The sequence below is a fragment of the Thalassophryne amazonica genome, chromosome 3 (genome assembly GCF_902500255.1).
Source record: "Thalassophryne amazonica chromosome 3, fThaAma1.1, whole genome shotgun sequence".
Classification (NCBI taxonomy): domain Eukaryota; kingdom Metazoa; phylum Chordata; class Actinopteri; order Batrachoidiformes; family Batrachoididae; genus Thalassophryne; species Thalassophryne amazonica.
The window spans coordinates 108,539,665-108,559,788 of NC_047105.1; the positions used below are offsets into that span (position 1 = coordinate 108,539,665).

Genomic DNA, 20,124 nt, shown 5'->3' on the forward strand with positions numbered 1-20,124 from the left:
CACAGAGGCCGGGCTGGTACGTAGGGTTTAATTAGTTCAGCGAAGTGAACTAATTAAACACTATGAACAACTTTATAGGTTAATAGCAGAACCTTAAAATCTGGTCTCACAGAGACAGGAAGCCAGTGAAGAGATGCCAAAAGTCTGGCAGCAGCATTTTGAACCAGTTGGAGAGCCCTAATGCTGGACTGCGGTAAACCAGAAAATAAAACATTGCAGTAGTCCAATCTAGAAGAAACAAATGCATGAATCAGGGTCTCAGCATCAGCCATAGACAGGATGGGACGAATGTTCGCTATATTTCGCAGGTGGAAGAAAGCAGTCCTTGCAATATCTCTAACATGGAGGTCAAAGGACAATGTAGGATCAAAAATTACCCCATGGTTCCTTACTTTGTCAGTGTGTATCTCACAAAATAATGAGATAGTCGAGCCTTGGCTAAGCATTAGCTGGTCAAATTGATGCCAATGTCTCACTGGACCAAGAACCATCATTTCAGGCTTTCAGAGTTTAAAAGTAGGAAAATGCTAGACATCCAGCGTTTCATTGATGCAAGGCAATCTTCTCAGGATTTTATGTGGATGAGATTACCAGCAGTTTCAGCATGTAACCCAAATTTCATGTCACTAAGGTTAGGGGTAGTGTTATTGTACAAAACACAATGAGAACAATTGGTCAGGTATGACATCAACCATGCAAGGGTATTCCAAGTAATCCCAAAATGATTCTCCAGCCTATCGAGTAGAATATGGTGATTCATGGGATCAAACGCAGCACAAAGATCTAACAGCACCAGAACCATAGTGGTGTCTGAATCCACTGCAAGCAGATGATCATTCACCACTTTAGTGAGAGCTGTCTCTGTATTTTCTAAATTTCTAAATGCAGACTGCAGTGGCTCAAAGAGATTATTCTCAGTAAGCTACTCCCCGAGCTGCCGTGAAACCACTTTTTTCCAGAATTTTAGAGCAAAATGATAGATTTGATATCGGCCTATAGTTTTCCGATACACTAGGGTCAAGATTAGATTTCTTAAGTAATGGTTTAATCACTGCAGATTTGAAACATTTAGGAACAGATCCAGAAGTTAATGAGAGATTAATAATTTCCAGCACAGTCTGCCCGAGAGTGGGCCACAGGTCCTTAAACAGTTTTATTGGTTTAGGATCAAATAAGCAGGTTGTGCTTTTAGTAGACATTACAAGTTTCGTCAGCACACCCAGTGAGATACTGTCAAATTCTATAAATCTAGGTACAACCCCAATACCAATTAAGTTGGGATGTTGTGTAAAATGTAAATAAAAACAGAATACAATGATTTGCAAATCCTCTTCAACCTATATTCAATTGAATAAACCACAAAGAAAAGATATTTAATGTTCAAACGGATAAACTTTATTGTTTTTGTGAAAATATTTGCTCATTTTGAAATAGATGCCTGTAACACATTTCAAAAAAGTTGGGACGGGGCAACAAAAGACTTGGAAAGTTGATGAATGCTCAAAGAACAACCCAGTCTCATGGCAAGTTGTGATTCAGCAGCACAAAATATACATTAATCTATTGGTTCGTGATATTGTGACGAAAAGCACCTCATTTTTGTCACGGCAGTACGAATTTATTCTATTTAATTCCGTGATGGCTGCATGAAGTTAAAAGTGAAGCGGGGGAGTCGGGGTGGTTATGGTTAAGGTTGGGGGAAGGAGTAGGATTAGGTTATGGTTAAGGTTAGGGTTGGGGGTAGGAGCAGGGTTAGTAATAGTGAGTTTAAAAAAACCCCGTCACGTCATTTCATGACGGGACGACAAATAAAAAAGTGAGACTGGGCTGCAAAGAACACCTAATTGGAAACAGGTGAGTGTCATGACTGGGTATAAAAGGAGCATCCCCAAAAGGCTCAGCCGTTCACAAGCAAAGATGGGGCGAGGATCACCACTTTGTGAACAACTGCATGAAAAAATAGTCCAACAGTTTAAGAAAGATGTTTCTCAGTGTTCGATTGCAAGGAATATAGGGATTCCATCATCTACAGTTCATAATATCTGTCGTTCTCATAATATCTATTATCTTTTGAAAATTTTAGAATATTTTCAAATCGATGTGCTGTTTACAAAATCTTAAAAGGCTTGACTCCCGCCTGTTTGTGCAACTTTGTCTGTTATCGTGGCTTTGTAAGGTCCACGAGTATAGCTTCCATACATGACTGTGTCTTACCCTTTCGCTACTCGGCATTTGGGCAGGCAGCTTTTTCTGTTAAAGCTGTTACTCAATGGAACGCTATTCCAGACGGCATAAAAAACTGTGATTCATTTGGTAATTTTAAAGTTAATTTCAAAAAATACACTCAACAAAAATATAAATGCAACACTTTTGGTTTTGCTCCCATTTTGTATGAGATGAACTCAAAGATCTAAAACTTTTTCCACATACACAATATCACCATTTCCCTCAAATATTGTTCACAAACCAGTCTAAATCTGTGATAGTGAGCACTTCTCCTTTGCTGAGATAATCCATCCCACCTCACAGGTGTGCCATACCAAGATGCTGATTAGACACCATGATTAGTGCACAGGTGTGCCTTAGACTGCCCACAATAAAAGGCCACTCTGAAAGGTGCAGTTTTAATCACACAGCACAATGCCACAGATGTCGCAGGACTTGAGGGAACGTGCAATTGGCATGCTGACAGCAGGAATGTCAACCAGAGCTGTTGCTCGTGTATTGAATGTTCATTTCTCTACCATAAGCCGTCTCCAAAGGCGTTTCAGAGAATTTGGCAGTACATCCAACCAGCCTCACTGTGGTCTGATGAGTCCACATTTCAAAGTGTTTTTGGAAATCATGGACGTCGTGTCCTCCAGACAAAAGAGGAAAAAGACCACCCAGATTGGTACCAGCGCAAAGTTCAAAAGCCAGCATCTGTGATGGTATGGGGGTGTTAGTGCCCATGGCTTGGGCAACTTACACATCTGTGATGGCACCATCAATGCTGAAAGGTACATTCAGGTTTTGGAGTAACACATGCTGCCATCAAAGCAACGTCTTTTTCAGGGACGTCCCTACTTATTTCAGCAAGACAATGCCAAGCCACATTCTGCATGTGTTACAACAGCGTGGCTTCGTAGTAAGAGTGCGGGTACTAGACTGACCTGCCTGCAGTCCAGACCTGTTGCCCATTGAAAATGTGTGGCGCATTATGAAGCGCAAAATACGACAACGGAGACCCTGGACTATTGACACCACACCACAAAGACAAGATATTTAATGTTCAAACTGATAAACTTTATTGTTTTTGTGCAAATATTTGCTCATTTTGAAATGGATGCCTGCAACACATTTCAAAAAAGCTGGGACAGTGTTATGTTCACCACTGTGTTACATCACCTTTCCTTCTAACAACACTCAATAACCATTTGGGAACTGAGGACACAAATTGTTGAAGCTTTGCAGGTGGAATTCGTTCCCATTCTTGCTTGATGTAAGACGTCACTTGTTCAGCAGTCCGGGGTCTCCGGCTGAGCCTTTTGGGGATGCTCCTTTTATACTCAATCATGACACTCACCTGTTTCCAATTAGGCGTTTTTTGAGCATTCCTCAACATTCCCAGTCTTTTGTTGCCCCGTCCCAGCTTTTTTGTAATGTGTTGCAGGCATCCATTTTAAAATGACAAATATTTGCACAAAAACAATAAAGTTTATCAGTTTGAACATTAAATATCTGGTCTTTGTGGTAGAGAAGCTTGAATCTTCGACTGGACTGGGTTGCTTGACGTGAGGACGTTTCGCTTCAAATCACAGAAGCTTCCTCAGCTAAAATTCTTGCTCTGGTAGTCTGACTTCTGTCTTGACTCTTGTAGAGAAGAATAAACCAGAAGCCAACAAAAGCTGGAGTTTTTAACCTAACCAGACCCCTCCTACCGAGAGGCCGACTGCTATAGGCTAGTGACTAAACAATAGCTCTAATTAGCACCTATTGTGCTCTAATTAGCACTCTCCTAATGATGGGATGGAAGCCTCCCCTGATGGAAGCCTCCCCTGATGGCTCCCTTGACGACTCTCCTGATGACGTGAATGACTCATTACCATGAACAAAAGACTGAAACTGCTTTGACCTGAGTACCCCATTGTAAACAGGGGACAGAAGTCAGACTACCAGAGCAAGAATTTTAGCTGAGGAAGCTTCTGTGATTTGAAGCGAAACATCCTCACGTCAAGCAACCCAGTCCAGTCGAAGATTCAAGCTTCTCTACTATGGAAACCACCTGGACAACTGAGAGCCTACACAGAAACATTGGTCTTTGTGGTGTATTCAATTGAATATAGGTTGAAGAGGATTTCCAAATCATTGTATTCTGTTTGTATTTAAATGTTACACAACGTCCTAACGTCACTGGAATTAGGGTTGTATATATAATATGATATTGGTTCTGTGCGGATTATTACAGCATTTTATCAGATGTGACAGTAAAGCTGTGGTTTAATGTGGACAGCACACATCGATAACAGACCAAGCAGGTCTTTATGTTTTTTAATGCCATTACTTTGTTGTTTGTACATTGGTCTTTATTGCTCCTCGGTCTGTGGTTTCAGATTGTTACTCGCTGTCTGTCCTGAAAAGAGCCAGCTCGTCCTGTCTCGGCTGTGTGAAACACTACCGCATCTCTCGCCTTCAGAATGGTTGGCTGTACATATCTCCCAGACTCACCTTCCCGTCCCTGCACCACCTGGTGGAACACTATTCAGGTTTGTAGTGGGGATGAAATGACTTACGACAAAAATCAAACCGACGTCTGTAAAACCATGACATTCAAACGCCGTGTCCTGTTACAGAGTCTTCAGACGGACTGTGCTGTCAGTTGGGACACCCCTGCTTCATCCAGGGTTCAGACAATGCTTCAGCCAGACCATTACCCACAGCCATCAGGAGGCCCACCATCAACTGGAAGGACATTAGCAGGTAGGACATTCCAGCTCTGCTTCTCCTCCTCCTCCTTGTTTTACAGATCTGCCTCTTTCAGATGGACTCACTTTGAAGATTTTATGTGTGATTTTATGTGTTGGGTATTAACATGCCAGTTTATTTCCTTGAGAAATGACATCCACATTTGGCTCATATTCATTTTAGTGTTTAGATCTTTCAATTCAGTTAAATTTTATTATATTTGTATAATGCCAAATTACGACAAAGTTAGCCAAGACGCTTCATGGAATAAGGTTGCAACACAAACAGAACTTGCTCATTTTGGCAGCCAGCTGCTCTGGCCACCACAACAGCAAGAAGTAACAGTTAAAAATTTTAACAATTAGCATAAGCTATACACACAAAAAGTTAGTGGTCCACTGAGGTCCTCATCTTTCATTGCCACCCATGGGACAGCGCACTCGACACTGGCGGTTCCCCCTGCTGTTGGTGAGCCCACAGGGTGGAGATGGAAGGTCCACGTTGCCTTTTCAGGCTGTGCACGACTGGGGTCAGTGGCAAGCCCAGCCACCAGGCGCTCGCTGACAGGCCCTATATCCAGGCCTGGCTCCAAATGGGGGCCCCGGGCTTCCTCCGGGTCTCACATTACCTCTGCCTCGTTTTGTCATGGTGTCTTGTGAACCATTCTTAGTCTGACATCTCGCCTGAGACCAATTTGCCATGGGAGATCCTACCACGAGCACAAAGGCTCCAGACAACAAAGCTCTCAGGTTCATAGCGGCACACAAAACTCTCCACGACGATAAGGCAATAGTTCCCGGAAAGGTACTGCCTTTGTGAAAAAGAAGGTGAATTTGGAAACTTGTCTCAATGGGACTAACCTGGTTAAATTTAAAAAAAAGGCAATAATTAAGACATCAACACTAAACATGTTGTTAAAATACCATGAATCTGTGTTGGATCCTTTTGAATGAATTCTTAAGTTACTGCATTTAATCACTGATTCATTTATGGGTCCTTCCAGGTCGATGATCTTCAGGAGGAAGCGAACGGAGTCAGACAACTCTTTGGTGAGCGAGGGCCTGAGGGAGGCCATCAGCTCCTACCTCTACATGACCGAAGGAGACGATCAAAGCTGGGACAGCTGAGTGTGTGTGTGTGTATGTGTGTGTGTGTGTGTGTGTGGGGGGGGGGGGGGCGGGGCGGTTAACAGAAGCTGTCCAGCTTGCAGTTTGGCCCAATGTTATGGTGTCTCCCACACACTCTCCATGTAGCAGAGAGATGGACGCTGGAGCTGGATCGATCAGTCTGCTGACAGAAAATGATCACCTGCTTTGATACCTAATTATTGTGTCATTCAGCAAAGCAAGCTGACATGTTCTCACTCATTACAGCTCCATAATGTTGATGATTTGTTCTTTCTCTGATTTAGTCTCTGTAAATTGATTTTCTGTAGTTTTTTTTTACAGATTTAATGAACAGATGTTACCTTATTCTGTGGGTAATCAATTTTTTTACTATTTGATATTTTATATACTTAAGTAATTCATTGTCAATGTCATGATGTTATTTGAAACACTAAACTGCTGATGTGGCACAAAGAATGTCAGCAACAATTTGTTTCTTGCTTTTTTGTCTGCAAGCACATGGTGGAAGTATGAGTTGAAAACAAACTATTTTTGTTCATTTTTGTTTTACTTTCAAAAGTTTACTCGTTAGTTGTGAAAATTTCTGTTAATAATATTTCAAGTTTGAATGTAATATTTTTGACACTGAGCGAAAGTGATTGTCTTCATTTTTATGTGATTGGAATCCAATAAAACAGTTTATCAATCTGCCATTACCTCTTTTGTGTGTGTGTGTGTGTGTGTGTGTGTGTGTGTGTGTGTGTGTGTGTGTGTGTGTGTGGCATGAATACCAGGTGTCATATGGTGGTGGCAGCATCATGCTGTGGGGATGTTTTTCAGTGGTAGAAACTCAGACTCGTCAGGATTGAGGAAAGGATGAATGCAGCAATGTGCAGAGACATCCTGGATGAAAACCTGCTCCAGAGCGCTACTGACCTCAGACTGGGGTGACAGTTCATCTTTCAACAGCACAATGACCCTAAGCACACAGCCCAAGATATGATAAATGTACTGCATTTATATAGCGCTTTCCATCTACATCAGAAGCTCAAAGCACTTTACAATTATGCCTCACATTCACACACTGATGTCAGGGTGTCGATGTCAGTTTTATTTATATAGCATATTTAAAACTGCCAGTGCACCCCCCCCCCCCCCCCACCAAAGTGCTTTACAATAAAAATAGGCACAACAATAAAATAATAAAAACAATAAAAGCCAAAAACAATGATACAGTGACATAAAACAGAGCTGACAAGGACCTGAACGGGCAACTGAACAGGACAACCTCTGTTTTGTTTTAATTTTATGAAGTCCATACATGTTTTAATGTCACCCAAGTAGTTAAGCACAGCCTGAAGAGAACCTTCAACAGCAAATATACCTGAACATTGACAGCGAAGCAGTGACAAAGAATATCATGCTTTCTAAAAATCAACCCAAGTGGTAGCATATACAGGGTGAACAACAGAGGGCCAAGAACTGACCCCCAGGGGACTCTGCAGGTCAAAGGGGCCTCTGAGGAGGAGAACTGCCCCAAATGCACAGAGAAGGATATGTCTGAGAGGTATGATTTAAACCAACTCCCAAGCTGTGCCTTCAATGCCTTCACAGTGTTTAAGGTGTGACAGGAGATTTGTGTGATCCACCACGTCAAACCTTGCTGTCAGATCAAGAAGAATTAAAAAGGCACAGTTACCAGAATCAAGGTTTAATAAAAGATCATTATAAACTTTTAAAAGCGCAGTTTCTGTGCAGTGAATAGGCTTAAAACCAGACTGAAGCATTTCACAAACACTGGCCCTTTTTAAAAATTCTTAGAATTGGTTAAAAACGACTTCCTCTAAAACATTTGAAATAAAGGGGAGTGTGGAAATGGGCCTGAAATTAGACCAAAAAAAAAAAAAAAAAAGAGGGAAAAAAGTTCTGACAGGAGAAAGATGTTCTTTCATAGGCAAGGTGAGTCTCTCAGTGGTTCATCTGATGAAAAGTTGTGGAACATTAGCATGTTGTCTGTTCCTAACTTTGTCCATAGTTTATAAACTAGCTCACTTTTCTCTCCATATTAGCTCATATTTCTGAAGAAAACTCTGGATTTATACATTTCACTGTTGTTTTTAATCAATGCAGGCAAACGTTTAGCAAGCTGCACTGCTCCAAAAATGATACATGCTCTGAACAGACACAAGGAGGCCCAGTAAGATTTCTTTTCATGGGGCCCAAAAGCCCTGGGGATGCCCCTGGCTATAACATAACAAAATGTGGAAAAATGTGAATACTTTCCAGATGCACTTCCAGATAGTCTTCCCACCTAATTTGTACTCCTCAGGCAGTGTTGGTGGAGTTGCTCAAGGGTCTTCAGGTGGCGGCGGTAGGTAGTCCAGGTCTGTACAGCTGGGTTGGCCTGACACTGGTCTCTTGTTGAAAACACAGGTGCAAAGCGACTGAAGTAAGTCGGCCAACTTGAGTTGGTGTTGGATCGCGTTGTTGATGTCAGTGTTTATTGATGTCAGCGTTTGTTGACACATGGCTGCTCAGGTATGGAAAAATGGGTCACGTTCTCCAGGATCTGTCCATGCAGTCTCACAGCAGGAAGGTTTAGACTGACCATCTTGGGTGGTGGTAAAGTGGTGACTCTAAATTAGCTGTAGGTGAGTGTGAATAAAGTTTATCTGGTGTCCATCCTGTGATAGAATGGTGGCCTGTATATGATGTATCCTGCCGCTCTCCCGGTGACTGCTGGGATCGGTTCCAGCCCCACCGTGACCCTGAAATAGAATATATGGGTTCATAAAAATAAATGTTCTCATTCTGGCAATCGTTGTTATGGAAATCCCTTGGTGGCGAGGAAGATAGTCTTTTGATCGTTTACCAGACAAGATGGTGGATGAGGAGGTGAGACAGATCTAGAGACAACTGTGCATGGGTTTGTTTAAAGTGGGAATGTTGTTGCACTTCGACAAACACGCGGTTCTTGACAGATCCTTAGCCTGGTCCGATGGCTGGGAAATCCGAGATGATTGGGGTCTGAGGATCTGCTGCAACCTTCATCCGCCTTCACAGCCATTGGGTTACAAGTCATCAACTCCTCCGCCTGTCCACAGTTGAAGACTTCCTGTTTCACTAGAGCCCTGTTAGCTGCCTTGTCTTCAGGTTTCCTGTTGGGAACTTCATGGTTACCGTAGTGACCCTGAGGCACACAAGCTCCATACTATTATTGCTCCCCAACAGGCAATCCCCAACTTACCCAGGTGTCACGGGGTTGGATTTTGACACCCAATTCTAACAGTGTCTAGGCTACCACAGAAGGCCCTGATGTCCTACCACTGCTTTTAGATGTATATGAAGATTATCTACCTGTATTTACGCATGTTACTGTACCGTTGTGTGTAAATTGATATTGTAAATTAAAATTGATAGAGTTGTTGATTGATTGTGTACTGAGAAACAGAAAAAGAGCGTCGGTTGTAAATTTTCTGCCAGTAGGCGTCGCTTTATCGCCTCCACCTGTTCATCAGGCCGCCGCTTCCTGTTCGGACACTTCAGATCAGGAAGAAGAAATAATGGCGACGCTTGTGGGGCCCTGCTCCCCTTGTTTTGGAGCAAAACGGAGAAACTGCAGCAGTAACATTGTCACAACATTAACGGCCAGTAAAACCACTAGCCGGGGTTTCAGTCGAGGAACACAGGTAAGATAACCGGTATATATTTTGTTGGTACAAACATGGTAAAGTTGGTCCACTGAAGCCGCGGACTTGCGTTTGGATTCCTGCCGCGAAATGTTAGCGTCGTCATGGATACTAACTGGACGATGAGTCGCCCCTGTTAGTTTTCAGTGTACAGTAAGTTATACTTAACATTTTGTCTTTAAAAAGAAACGCAGTTAAAACTAGGATAGTGGTCTTAATCAAGTAAAGTAGCTTGCTGTCACTGTTGACAGTAAGCTCTGCTTTCGTTGGCTCTTTTGTTGTTAGCTTAGCATTACAGGCCACGTAATTAAAACCTTCGGGCGTTTTTGACACGCCTGTTGTAGTATTAAACCGTGGGACCATGTTTTCATCATAAAGTATGTTGTTCAAACTGGGAATCGCTTAAATCATGTAATCATTGCCAGTAGCGTTTGCTAATGTTAGCCGGAGAGGCTAATGTCAGCTCGCTAAGCCAGGCGAACAGCTCAGCTGATTGCGTAAAGACGCAGCTGGCACCTTACATGGAAACTCTACAACAGCTGTTTGGACGGAGTCCGTGTGTTATTTATTATACATTTATGCGTTATTTGCAACGCTGGAGCACACATCAGTACTTTGCAGTAATCATATTTTATGTGCTTTACACTGCCACCCTTCTGTTTAGCGCAGAAGCGGACTTTGATTTTTTTTTTTCCTTCAAAATTTGTCATTATGCATAGAAAAACACAAAACAAAAAAGAACAAACAGAAGAATTGAAGAACAAGAGGTGTACATAATACAATTACCATTCAGTGTTAGTTTTACCAGTAATACAGAGGATTATACAAATTCCGGCCGCTGTTTGTTGTGATTTGGCGCTATATAAGAAAAAAGTTGATTGATTGATTGATTTCTCCCAGATTCTGTCAAAGTTGTCCTGTTGAAGTCTCTTATGTAATGTAATGCGTTCCATGACAAATATTGAATACACAAGATTGTGCCAGTCGTCCAGATTTGGAGATTACTTCAACCATTTCCTAGTAATACATTTCTATGCTGCTAAACTCAATATTCCAAAAAACATTTTGTGTTTTTATCTGTGTAAACAGAATATAGAAGACCAAATAACAGTTTGTCCCAGCGTAAGGTTGTCTGAAGATTTAACTTTGCTTTCAATTCAATTTGAACCAAATAATAAAAAAATGTAATGATGGGCATGACCAAAACAAATGGTACAGTTTTACCCCTTGTGCACCACAATGTCTTCAACAATTAGAAGAACCAGAGTAATGTGAAATTTCTGCTGGAGTGATAAATTATCGACACGGCTCTTCTAGTCAAAATTTCTCCAAGCGTTTGAACTAGTGATTTTCCACTGAAAAGCGCAGTGTTTTAACCAAATATTATTCGTTATTGCATTATTTGATTCCCTTTCCCATTTTTGCTTAATGCAATTTGTTCACATTTTTAATCTCTTAAAAGTCTTGATATAATGTTGAAATCAATTTTAGACCTGAATCTGGTACATATGATGATGTCTTCAAAATAGGCATTTCAAAAACATTCTTGCTTCTTCTTCTTCGTCTTTCGGCTGTTCCCGTTAGGGGTCACACAGCAGGTCAATCGTTTCCATCTCACCCTGTCCTCTGTATCTTCCTCTGTCACACCAACCACCTGCATGTCCTCTCTCAGCACATCCGTGAACCTCCTCTTTGGTCTCCGTCTTCTCCTCCTGCCTGGTGGCTCCATCCTCAGCATCCTTCTCCCTATATACCCTGGGTCCCTCCTCTGCACATGTCCAAACCATCTCAATCTCGCCTCTCTGACTTTGTCTCCAAACCGTCCCACCTGAGCTGTCCCTCTATGTTCATTCCTAATCTTGTCCATTCTTGTCACTCCCAAAGAGAATCTCAACATCTTCAGCTCTGCCACCTCCAGCTCTGCCTCCTGTCTTGTTAGTGCCACTGTCTCTAAACCATAAACCAAAAACATTCTTGCTCTTTTACATAAAACTACTTATGTTATGACAGACTTGTAAAAACCTGGAAAAAAATCACTATTTTGTAATTGGTGTTTCATTATAGATTGAAAATTTCTTATTATTCCTGCTGATAAGCCTTGTTTTTGCCAAGTTTTAAACCTTGCATCCATTTTAGCAGGTGTAAATTTAGCGTCAAGAGAGGTCCAGCACGATATTTTGAGTGAATGAATGAATTTATTTGGCACACAAACTCAACAGTAACAAAAAACTGATACACAAGACAATTCCACAGTGACGTGTGGCCAAAAGGTTTTTAATCTGTTTCTGTAAATTATTTTTATTTATGAAATTTAGCCATAGTTTCAGTGTAACATTAATCCATTGATTATCTTTCTGAATCTGCTCTTTGATAAGTTTTTTTAAATCTCCAAGTCTTGCTTGCATTGGACATTATCTGGACAATTTCATTTCAATTTCTTTTCATCTCGCTTGATAATCTGGATTACACCAACAGACCAAAATTCCTAATTGGACTGAAATATAATAATCCTTCAAGCAAGGCAATGCAAGACCACCTTTCTCTTTTAATTGGAGAGTTTTAAAATGCAATCTCGGCCTCTTACCATGCCAAATAAACTTGGCAATTGTTTTGTCCCACTCTTTAGATTGCTTCTCTGTAATAACAGTAGGAAGCATCTGAAAAAGATACAACAGCTTAGGCAGTATGTTCATTTTTACAGTTTCTATACGGTATTCGAAAGTTAATATAGGTATCAAGTCCCATCTTCTAATATCGTTATTAATATGTTGACACAATAGTTTAAAATTGACTTTAAACAAATGAGATAAATCCTTTGGAATATTTACTGCTAAATATTTTCTGTGATCCAATTTCCAGTTTAAATTAAGATTAGAGGCCAGTATCTGGCTAGGTTCGTAAATGAAACTTGCGAACTCTGGATTTGACAAATAGATTAAGACATCATCTGCAAACAGTGAAATCTTGTGTCCTTTCCAAACAGTTGAACACCTGTAATATTTCCATTCTTTATAAGTCCCTGACTCAGTGCCCCGATTAAAAATAGCAAAAAATAATGGAGAACTTGGGCACCCTTGTCTGCTTCCTCTCTCCAAGTTAAATGATTTGCAGACGTCTCATTTAACCTTAATTCTCGCTTTTGGACATTTATATACTACCTGAAAAACTTTTATAAATAATTGATTGCAACCATTTTTTTTTCAAACACTTTATATAAAAATTCTCAATTGACACAGTCAAATGCCTTTTCGGCATCAAGGCTAATAAGAACCATCTGATTTGGTTTTTAACAGTATTTTAATTATGTGTAATGTTCGGTGAATATTATCCTGTGTCTGTCTCCTTTTTATAAAACCAGTCTGATCTAAACTAATAATGTCAAGCATTACATTTTCTAATCTTTTAGATATAATGTGTGTAAATAATTTATAATCTTGATTAAGCACAATTATTGGGCAATAATTGCCACACTCAAGTCTATCCTTTACCTCCTTGGCTATCAGTGAGATAGATGCCTCACTCTGAGATGGAGGCATCATTCCTTTTTTAAAACATAATTGAAAGCTCCTTTCAGAGTTGGGACCAATAAGTCTTTCATCTCTTTGTACCACTCCGAGGGGAAGCCGTCTGGCCCCGGAGCTTTATTAGTTTTAGAGTCAGAAATGGATTTTCTGATTTCAGGTTAAGTAATTTCAGATATAAGACATTTATTTTGATTTTCAGTCTCTTTGGGTAAATTAATTGTATCCAAAAAGCCGGTCATAAGATTTCCATCTACTTTAGGTTGTGTATATAATTGCATATAAAAAAGATAGAAATATTTTTTGCATATTATCCAGTTTACATTCTAAAGTGTTTGTTTTAGGGTCTCTTATTTTATGAATTGCACTTTCTAATTGTTGTTTTGTTTTGGGTTTTTTTCAATTTCTAAGTCAATAGTCTTGCTGATTTACTACCTACCTCATAATATCTTTGCCTTAAAAAGGTTGTTTTCCTCTTTATTTTACTTGAAAGGATGTCATTAATTTTATTGTTTTTTTAATTCAGTTCTGCTTTTAGCATCTCACTTGCAGTAATTTTGTGAGCATTTTCCAAAATCATTAATTGTGCTTGAAGCTCCTTTAATTGTTCATTTTGTTTCTTTTTCAAATTAGAGCTATAGCCTCAAATTACAGCCTTTAGTGCATCCCAGAGAATTATAGGAGAAATGTCCTTATTGTCATTGTTTAAAAGGTCATTTTTATATCATCTCTAATTTGTTCCCTCATTACATTTGTGTTTAGCCTCCAAGATGTTTCTCTTTTTTTCCTCACTAAAAATTACTTGTGCATACACTGTGGCGTGATCTGATAAATCCATTACTCCTATTTTACTGCTGACCACTTTATGCAAGTCATCTTGGAACATTAAGACATAATGTAATCTAGAGTAACAATTGTGAGGATGAAAGAAAAAAAAAATCCCTTATTGTTGATCCTGGGGGAACATAAACATTTATAATTTTTGTCAAAACACCCTGTAAATGACCTTTAACAAATATACAGTTGTATGCAAAAGTGTGGGCACCCCTGATAATTTTCATGATTTTCCTTTTATAAATCATTGGTTGTCTGGATCAGACATTTCAGTTAAATATGTCATATAGCGACAAACACACTGATATTTGAGAAGTGAAATGAAGTTTCGAGTATTTACAGAAAGTGTGCAATAATCATTTAAACAAACTTGGGCAGGTGCATAAATTTGGGCACCCTTGTCATTTTATTGATTTGAATACATGTAACACTAATTATTGGAACACAAAATTTGTTTGGTAAGCTCATTGACCCTTGACCTCCTTACACAGGTGAATCCATTAATGAGAAAGGGTATTTAAGGTGGCCATTTGCAAATGTTGCCCCTGTTTGCATCTCTTCTAATGAGTGGCAACATGGGAGCCTCTAAACGATTCTCAAATGACCTGAAAACAGATTGTTCAACATCATGGTTTCGGGAAAGGATAGAAAAAGCTATCTCAGAGATTTCAGCTGTCAGTTTCCACTGTGACGAACATAGTAAGGAAATGGAAGACCGCAGGCACAGTACTAGTTAATGCCTGAAGTGGCAGGCCAAGAAAAAATCTCATAAGCTGAAGCGAAGGATGGTGAGAACAGTCATAGTCAACCCACAGACTTGCTCCAAAGACGTACAACATGATCTTGCTGCAGATAGTGTCTCTGTGCATCGTTCAACTATACAGCGCACTTTGCTCAAGGAGATGTTGTAATGCAGAGGAAGCCTTTTCTGCGTTTACGCCACAAACAATCGCTTGAGGTATGCTAAAGCACATTTGGACAAACCAACTTCATTTTGGAATAAGGTGCTGTGGACTGATGAAACTAAAATTGAGTTATTTGGACATAAGGGGCGGTATGCATGGCTGAAAAAGAACACAGCATTCCAAGAAAAACACTTGCTACCTACAGTGAAATTTGGAGGTGGTTCCATCATGCTGTGTGGCCAGTGCAGGTCCTGGGAATCTTGTTAAATTTGAGGGTCACATGGATTCCACTCAATACCGGCAGATTCTTGAGAACAATGTTCATGAATCAGTGACAAAGTTGAAGCTGTGCCGGGTCTTTCAACAAGACAACGACCCTAAACACTGCTCAAACTATACTAAAGCATTCATGCAGAGGAACAAGTACAGTGTTCTGGAATGGCCAAATCTGTGGTGTGATTTTAAGTGGGCTGTCCATGCTCGGAAATCAACAAACTTGAGATGTTTTGTAAAGAAGAATTGTCCAAAATACCTTCAGCCAGAATCCAGACTCTCATTGGAAGCTATAGGAAGCATTTAGAGGCTGTTATTTCTGCAAAAGAAGGATCTACTAAATATTGATGTATTTTATTCTGTTGGGGTGCCCGAATTTATGCGCCTGCCTAATTTTCTTTAAAGAATGATTGCACACTTTCTGTAAATCCTACAAACTTCATTTCACTTCTCAAATATCTGTGTGTTCGTCTGCTATATGATATATTTAACTGAAATTTCTGATCCAGACAACCAGTGATTTATAAAGGAAAATTATGAAAATTATCAGGGGTGCCCACAGCTGTATATCTCTCTTTCTTTTCTTGGATACAGTCAAAACTCAATCTATTTGAAATCAAGGTAACTACACCTCTCTTTGAGCTTTGTGAGCATGAAGAAGAAAATTGTTTAAATTTCCATTTCTTAAGTTTATCATGCTCGGCATACGGTAAATGAGTTTCCTGGAGTAAGACCATTTCTATTTCTTTTTTTGTTTTGTCATAATTTTACTCCTTTTGACTGGATTCCCCAAACCATTCACATAAGTTATGATTTTAATTGGCTGCATAATTTGTTATATGGAGTATGTCCCCCTGAATACCGAGAATAGTAAAAGCTACACCTCAGAACAATGACAGAAATAAAAAATGAACATTAGAACAAAGAGTAAAAAACAAAAACGAATACCTAAATACAATGTTAGGAATTCCAAACAGAAGGCCTATATATTGACCAAGGGGAAGGGAAGGGCTAGTCTGTCTTCTTGCTGAAGGGTGCCCTTTTCAGCCTGTATGCCAGTACCAGGAAACACTGGGGGATACATGCTGTGATTGGTTAACCCGACTATGTAAACATATACATATGCCCGCCCCTCATCACAAGAGCCCGACCGATATGGATTTATTTGAGGCTGATGCCAATAACGATATTTGGATGAAAAAAAATGCAGATAATTGATAAATCGGCTAATTTGCCGATAGCCGATAAATCAGCCGATATTATTTTTTTAATGAATAAAATGTTCTTTTTTGGACCCTTAACAAAAAAGGTATGAGCTAAAAGCGGAAGCTTTGTCCTCATATTGATTAACTTTATAACAGAAGAATTTTCAAGTTCACAAAAATGCAATTGGAGCAGTTAGGGGGCTGTTCAAACGGGCCAACTAGTAAGATATCACTCCTGAAAATGATCTTTGCCATATCATGTGACGTAAATCTGCCCTACAATTGGATTTTGGAAAACCATGTGACGGAGAACCAATTCCGATTGGACACTCACATTGCGCGCGTCATCACACATCTTCTATGATTACCAAGATGGCCGATGGTGGATCGAAAGTCCTCGGAGTTAACTTTTTAGAAAAAAAAGTAAGTTTCTATCTCATATCATTAAAAAGTTAGGGGTGTAAGCAGCTCTCAGTTAAATGGAGTCACAGCTCCATCTACTGGACAAACAGTGCAAGGACATTTTACATTGCAGTCACAAATGTTATTTTAATAACTGTTGTGTTTATGAGAAATTATCGGCCGATAATATCGGCCGCCCGATATATCGGTCGGGCTCGACTTATCACTAGAATGCTGTGTCAGTAAAAGTAAAATAAATGCACATACGTTAAGCAGCAGATTCGAACATAGTAGTATTAATAAAAGGTCTTTAGGGAAAGTTTTCCGTGTTCATGGTGAAACAATAATGAAAGTATCCACTATCATCATGGTGTCGGAATGCCTGGAGTTTATCCTTGTAGCTTTACTTCGGTGCCTCGGTGTTACTCCTCCTCTCCTTCCACTTGTGCTGCTGTTGGATTTGTTCCAGGGACGAGACAGGTTTTTTTAACGACAAGAGACCTATATCCCCCTCTGCACCATGTTTTCTGTAGCCTCCTGTGCTGAATTGTATGTCACTGTAATACACTCTCATCTTAAATGGGAATGGAGTTTGAAAACGAATGGGCCCCCCCCCAGAGTGCTGCCTTCACTGCTGCATACTCCTTTCTTCTTTGTTGCATCTCCGAAGCATAATCATTATCCAAATATATCTGTTTTCCTTGAAAATCAAACCCCTTCACTTGCCATTCTTTCTTAAGAATGTCCTCCTTTGTTCGGTAACTTGCAAACTTGACCACGAATGATCTCGGTGGGGCGCCAGCCCAGGGTTTTACAGCCACCGCACGGTGCGCTTTCTCGATGGCAAGTGTCGAGGGGGAGAGAGGCCTAGGCCTCTTAGGAGTAAAGTCTCCACAAATTCGATTACAGACGACGAGCCTGCTTCAGCCCCCTCTTCAACTCCATATGTTCTGACATTATCCTGATGTGATTGCCCCTCCATTGCCTTCAACTTGGATTGAGTCTGAATGTGGAGTTTTGTTAGCTCGATTAGCAACTCCTCCATTGACTGAATACGCGTCTCCGCGGTGTTAATCCTCTCCTTTGTCCAATCTCCGGACGATAGCACACATGTCTTCTGTAATTGCTTCTTGTTGTCTCTACTGAAGTCCCGTAACTCGTTAAGTATTTGGTCAGACTTCAAATCCTCGTCTTTAGCTGTAGCATTGTGCTCGTCCTCCATATTGCTGCTAGTTTGTGAGCAAAGTTATTTATCTTTTGTTTTGCTCTGTAGTTTGAGGATTTCCTTTCTTGAATTTTGATCTTTTGGGTGGCGTTTTCTCACTTGCAAAATCCCCGTGCTATCTTTTATTGGATTTTTTTTTTTTCCCACCAAGTTTAAAGGGAATTTTTGAGATTAGTAGTTGGGAGCTCGCTCTCTAGGGTGTCTTCACCTTGCCCTCTAGACCGGAAGTCCTGAATTTTTTTTTTTTTTTTTTTAACCTTTATTGAACCAGGGTAGTCCCATTGATATCGCGATCTCTTTTGCAAGGGCAACCTCGGCAACTAGAAAGTTTCCAATTCACCTAACCTGCATATCTTTAAATTCGAACATGTACATCTGCTACTGGAAGAGTAATAATTAGCCAACCTCATCATTACCTCAATGTACAACCCCAATTCCAATGAAGTTGGGACGTTGTGTAAAATGTAAATAAAAACAGAATACAATGATTTGCAAATCCTCGTCAACCTATATTCAATTGAATACACCACAAAGACAAGATATTTATTGTTCAAACTGATATTTTTTTGTTTTTCTGCAAATATTTGCTCATTTTGAAATGGATGCCTGCAACACATTTCAAAAGAGCCGGGATAGGGGTGACAAAAGACTGGGAAAGTTGATGAATGCTCAAAGAACACCTGTTTGGAACATTCCACAGGTAAACAGGCTAACTGGAAACAAGTGAGTGTCATGGTATAAAAGGAGCATCCCCAAAAGGCTCAGCCATTCACAAGCGAGGATCACCACTTTGTGAACAACTGCGTGAAAAAATAGTCCAACAGTCTAAGAACAATGTTTCCCAATATTCAATTGCAAGGAATTTAGAGATTCCATCATCTACAGTCCATAATATAATCAGAAGATTCAGAGAATCTGGAAAACTTTCTATACATAAGCCGCAAGGCCACCAATGAATGCCTGTGATCTTCGATCCCTCAGGCGGCACTGCATTAAAAACTGACATCATTGTGTAAAGGATCTTACCGCATGGTCTCAGGAACGCTTCAGAAAACCATTGTCAGTTAACACAGTTCTTTGCTACATCTACAAGTGCAAGTTAAAACTCTATCATGCAAAGGGAAAGCCATACATCAGCAACATCCAGAAACACCGCCGCCTTCTCTGGCCCCGAGCTCATTTGAAATGGACAGACGCAAAGTGGAAAAGTGTGCTATGGTCTGATAGGGCCACATTTCAAATTGTTTTTGGAAATCATGGACGTTGTGTCCTCCGGACAAAAGAGAAAAAAGACCATCTAGATTGTTACCGGCACAAAGTTCAAAAGCCAGCATCTGTGATGGTATGGGGGTGTGTTAGTGCCCATGGAATGAGCACTAACATGTAGTAAAAGAGTGCGGGTACTAGACTGGCCTGCCTGCAGTCCAGACCTGTAGCCATTTGAAAATGTGTGGCACATTATGAAGTGCAAAATACAACGGAGACCCTGGACTGAAAGGTGATGTAACACAGTGGTAAACATAACACTGTCCCAGTTTTTTTTAACGTGTTGCAGGCATCAATTTCAAAATGAGCAGATATTTGCACAAAAACAAAGTTCATCAGTTTGAACATTAAATATCTTGTCTTTGTGGTGTATTCAATTGAATATAGGTTGAAGACGATTTGCAAATCATTGTATTCTGTTTTATTTACATTTTACACAACATCTCAACATCATTGGAGTTGGGGTTGCAAAATGAAACGGCTTTTTAAAAATAATAAAGTAGTTGCTTTTTTTAGAAGCAGGTGTTTTGCTGGACTCTCAGGACATTTTAACCAGATATAAGTTTCTTCTGCAGCTTCGACCTATGGAGTTTTTAAAGACACTTTCTCCCATTTTGAAGAGCAGACATGTATTCATCCGACTGGACTTCAGGTTTTGGTGTTCAGCTCATCACTTGAAGTTTTTGAAGTGCATCTGCACAGTAAATATTCCTGATTGTGGGACAAATAAAATCAGATATCTTAAAATATAAAG

At 40.1% G+C, this 20,124-nt stretch overlaps 2 protein-coding genes across 5 annotated transcripts in view; both read left to right on the forward strand.

The window, feature by feature from the left end:
* si:ch211-25d12.7 (src-like-adapter 2) overlaps positions 1-6,521 on the forward strand; it is a 52,489-nt gene extending 45,968 nt beyond the window's left edge. The window contains exons 6-8 of one of the 3 annotated variants that reach the window (XM_034167265.1): positions 4,593-4,745; positions 4,833-4,959; positions 5,948-6,521. In XM_034167265.1, the coding sequence (XP_034023156.1) occupies positions 4,593-4,745; positions 4,833-4,959; positions 5,948-6,071 (404 nt within the window). In that variant the 3' untranslated portion in view covers positions 6,072-6,521. The remainder of the gene's footprint in view (positions 1-4,592; positions 4,746-4,832; positions 4,960-5,947) is intronic. The other 2 variants (XM_034167264.1, XM_034167263.1) reach the window with 2 other exon arrangements.
* Positions 6,522-9,571: 3,050 nt separating this feature from the next.
* trpc4apa (transient receptor potential cation channel, subfamily C, member 4 associated protein a) overlaps positions 9,572-20,124 on the forward strand; it is a 45,766-nt gene continuing 35,213 nt past the window's right edge. For both annotated transcript variants that reach the window (XM_034167257.1, XM_034167258.1), the window contains exon 1: positions 9,572-9,739. In XM_034167257.1, coding sequence (XP_034023148.1) covers positions 9,614-9,739 — 126 coding nt within the window. In that variant the 5' untranslated portion in view covers positions 9,572-9,613. The remainder of the gene's footprint in view (positions 9,740-20,124) is intronic.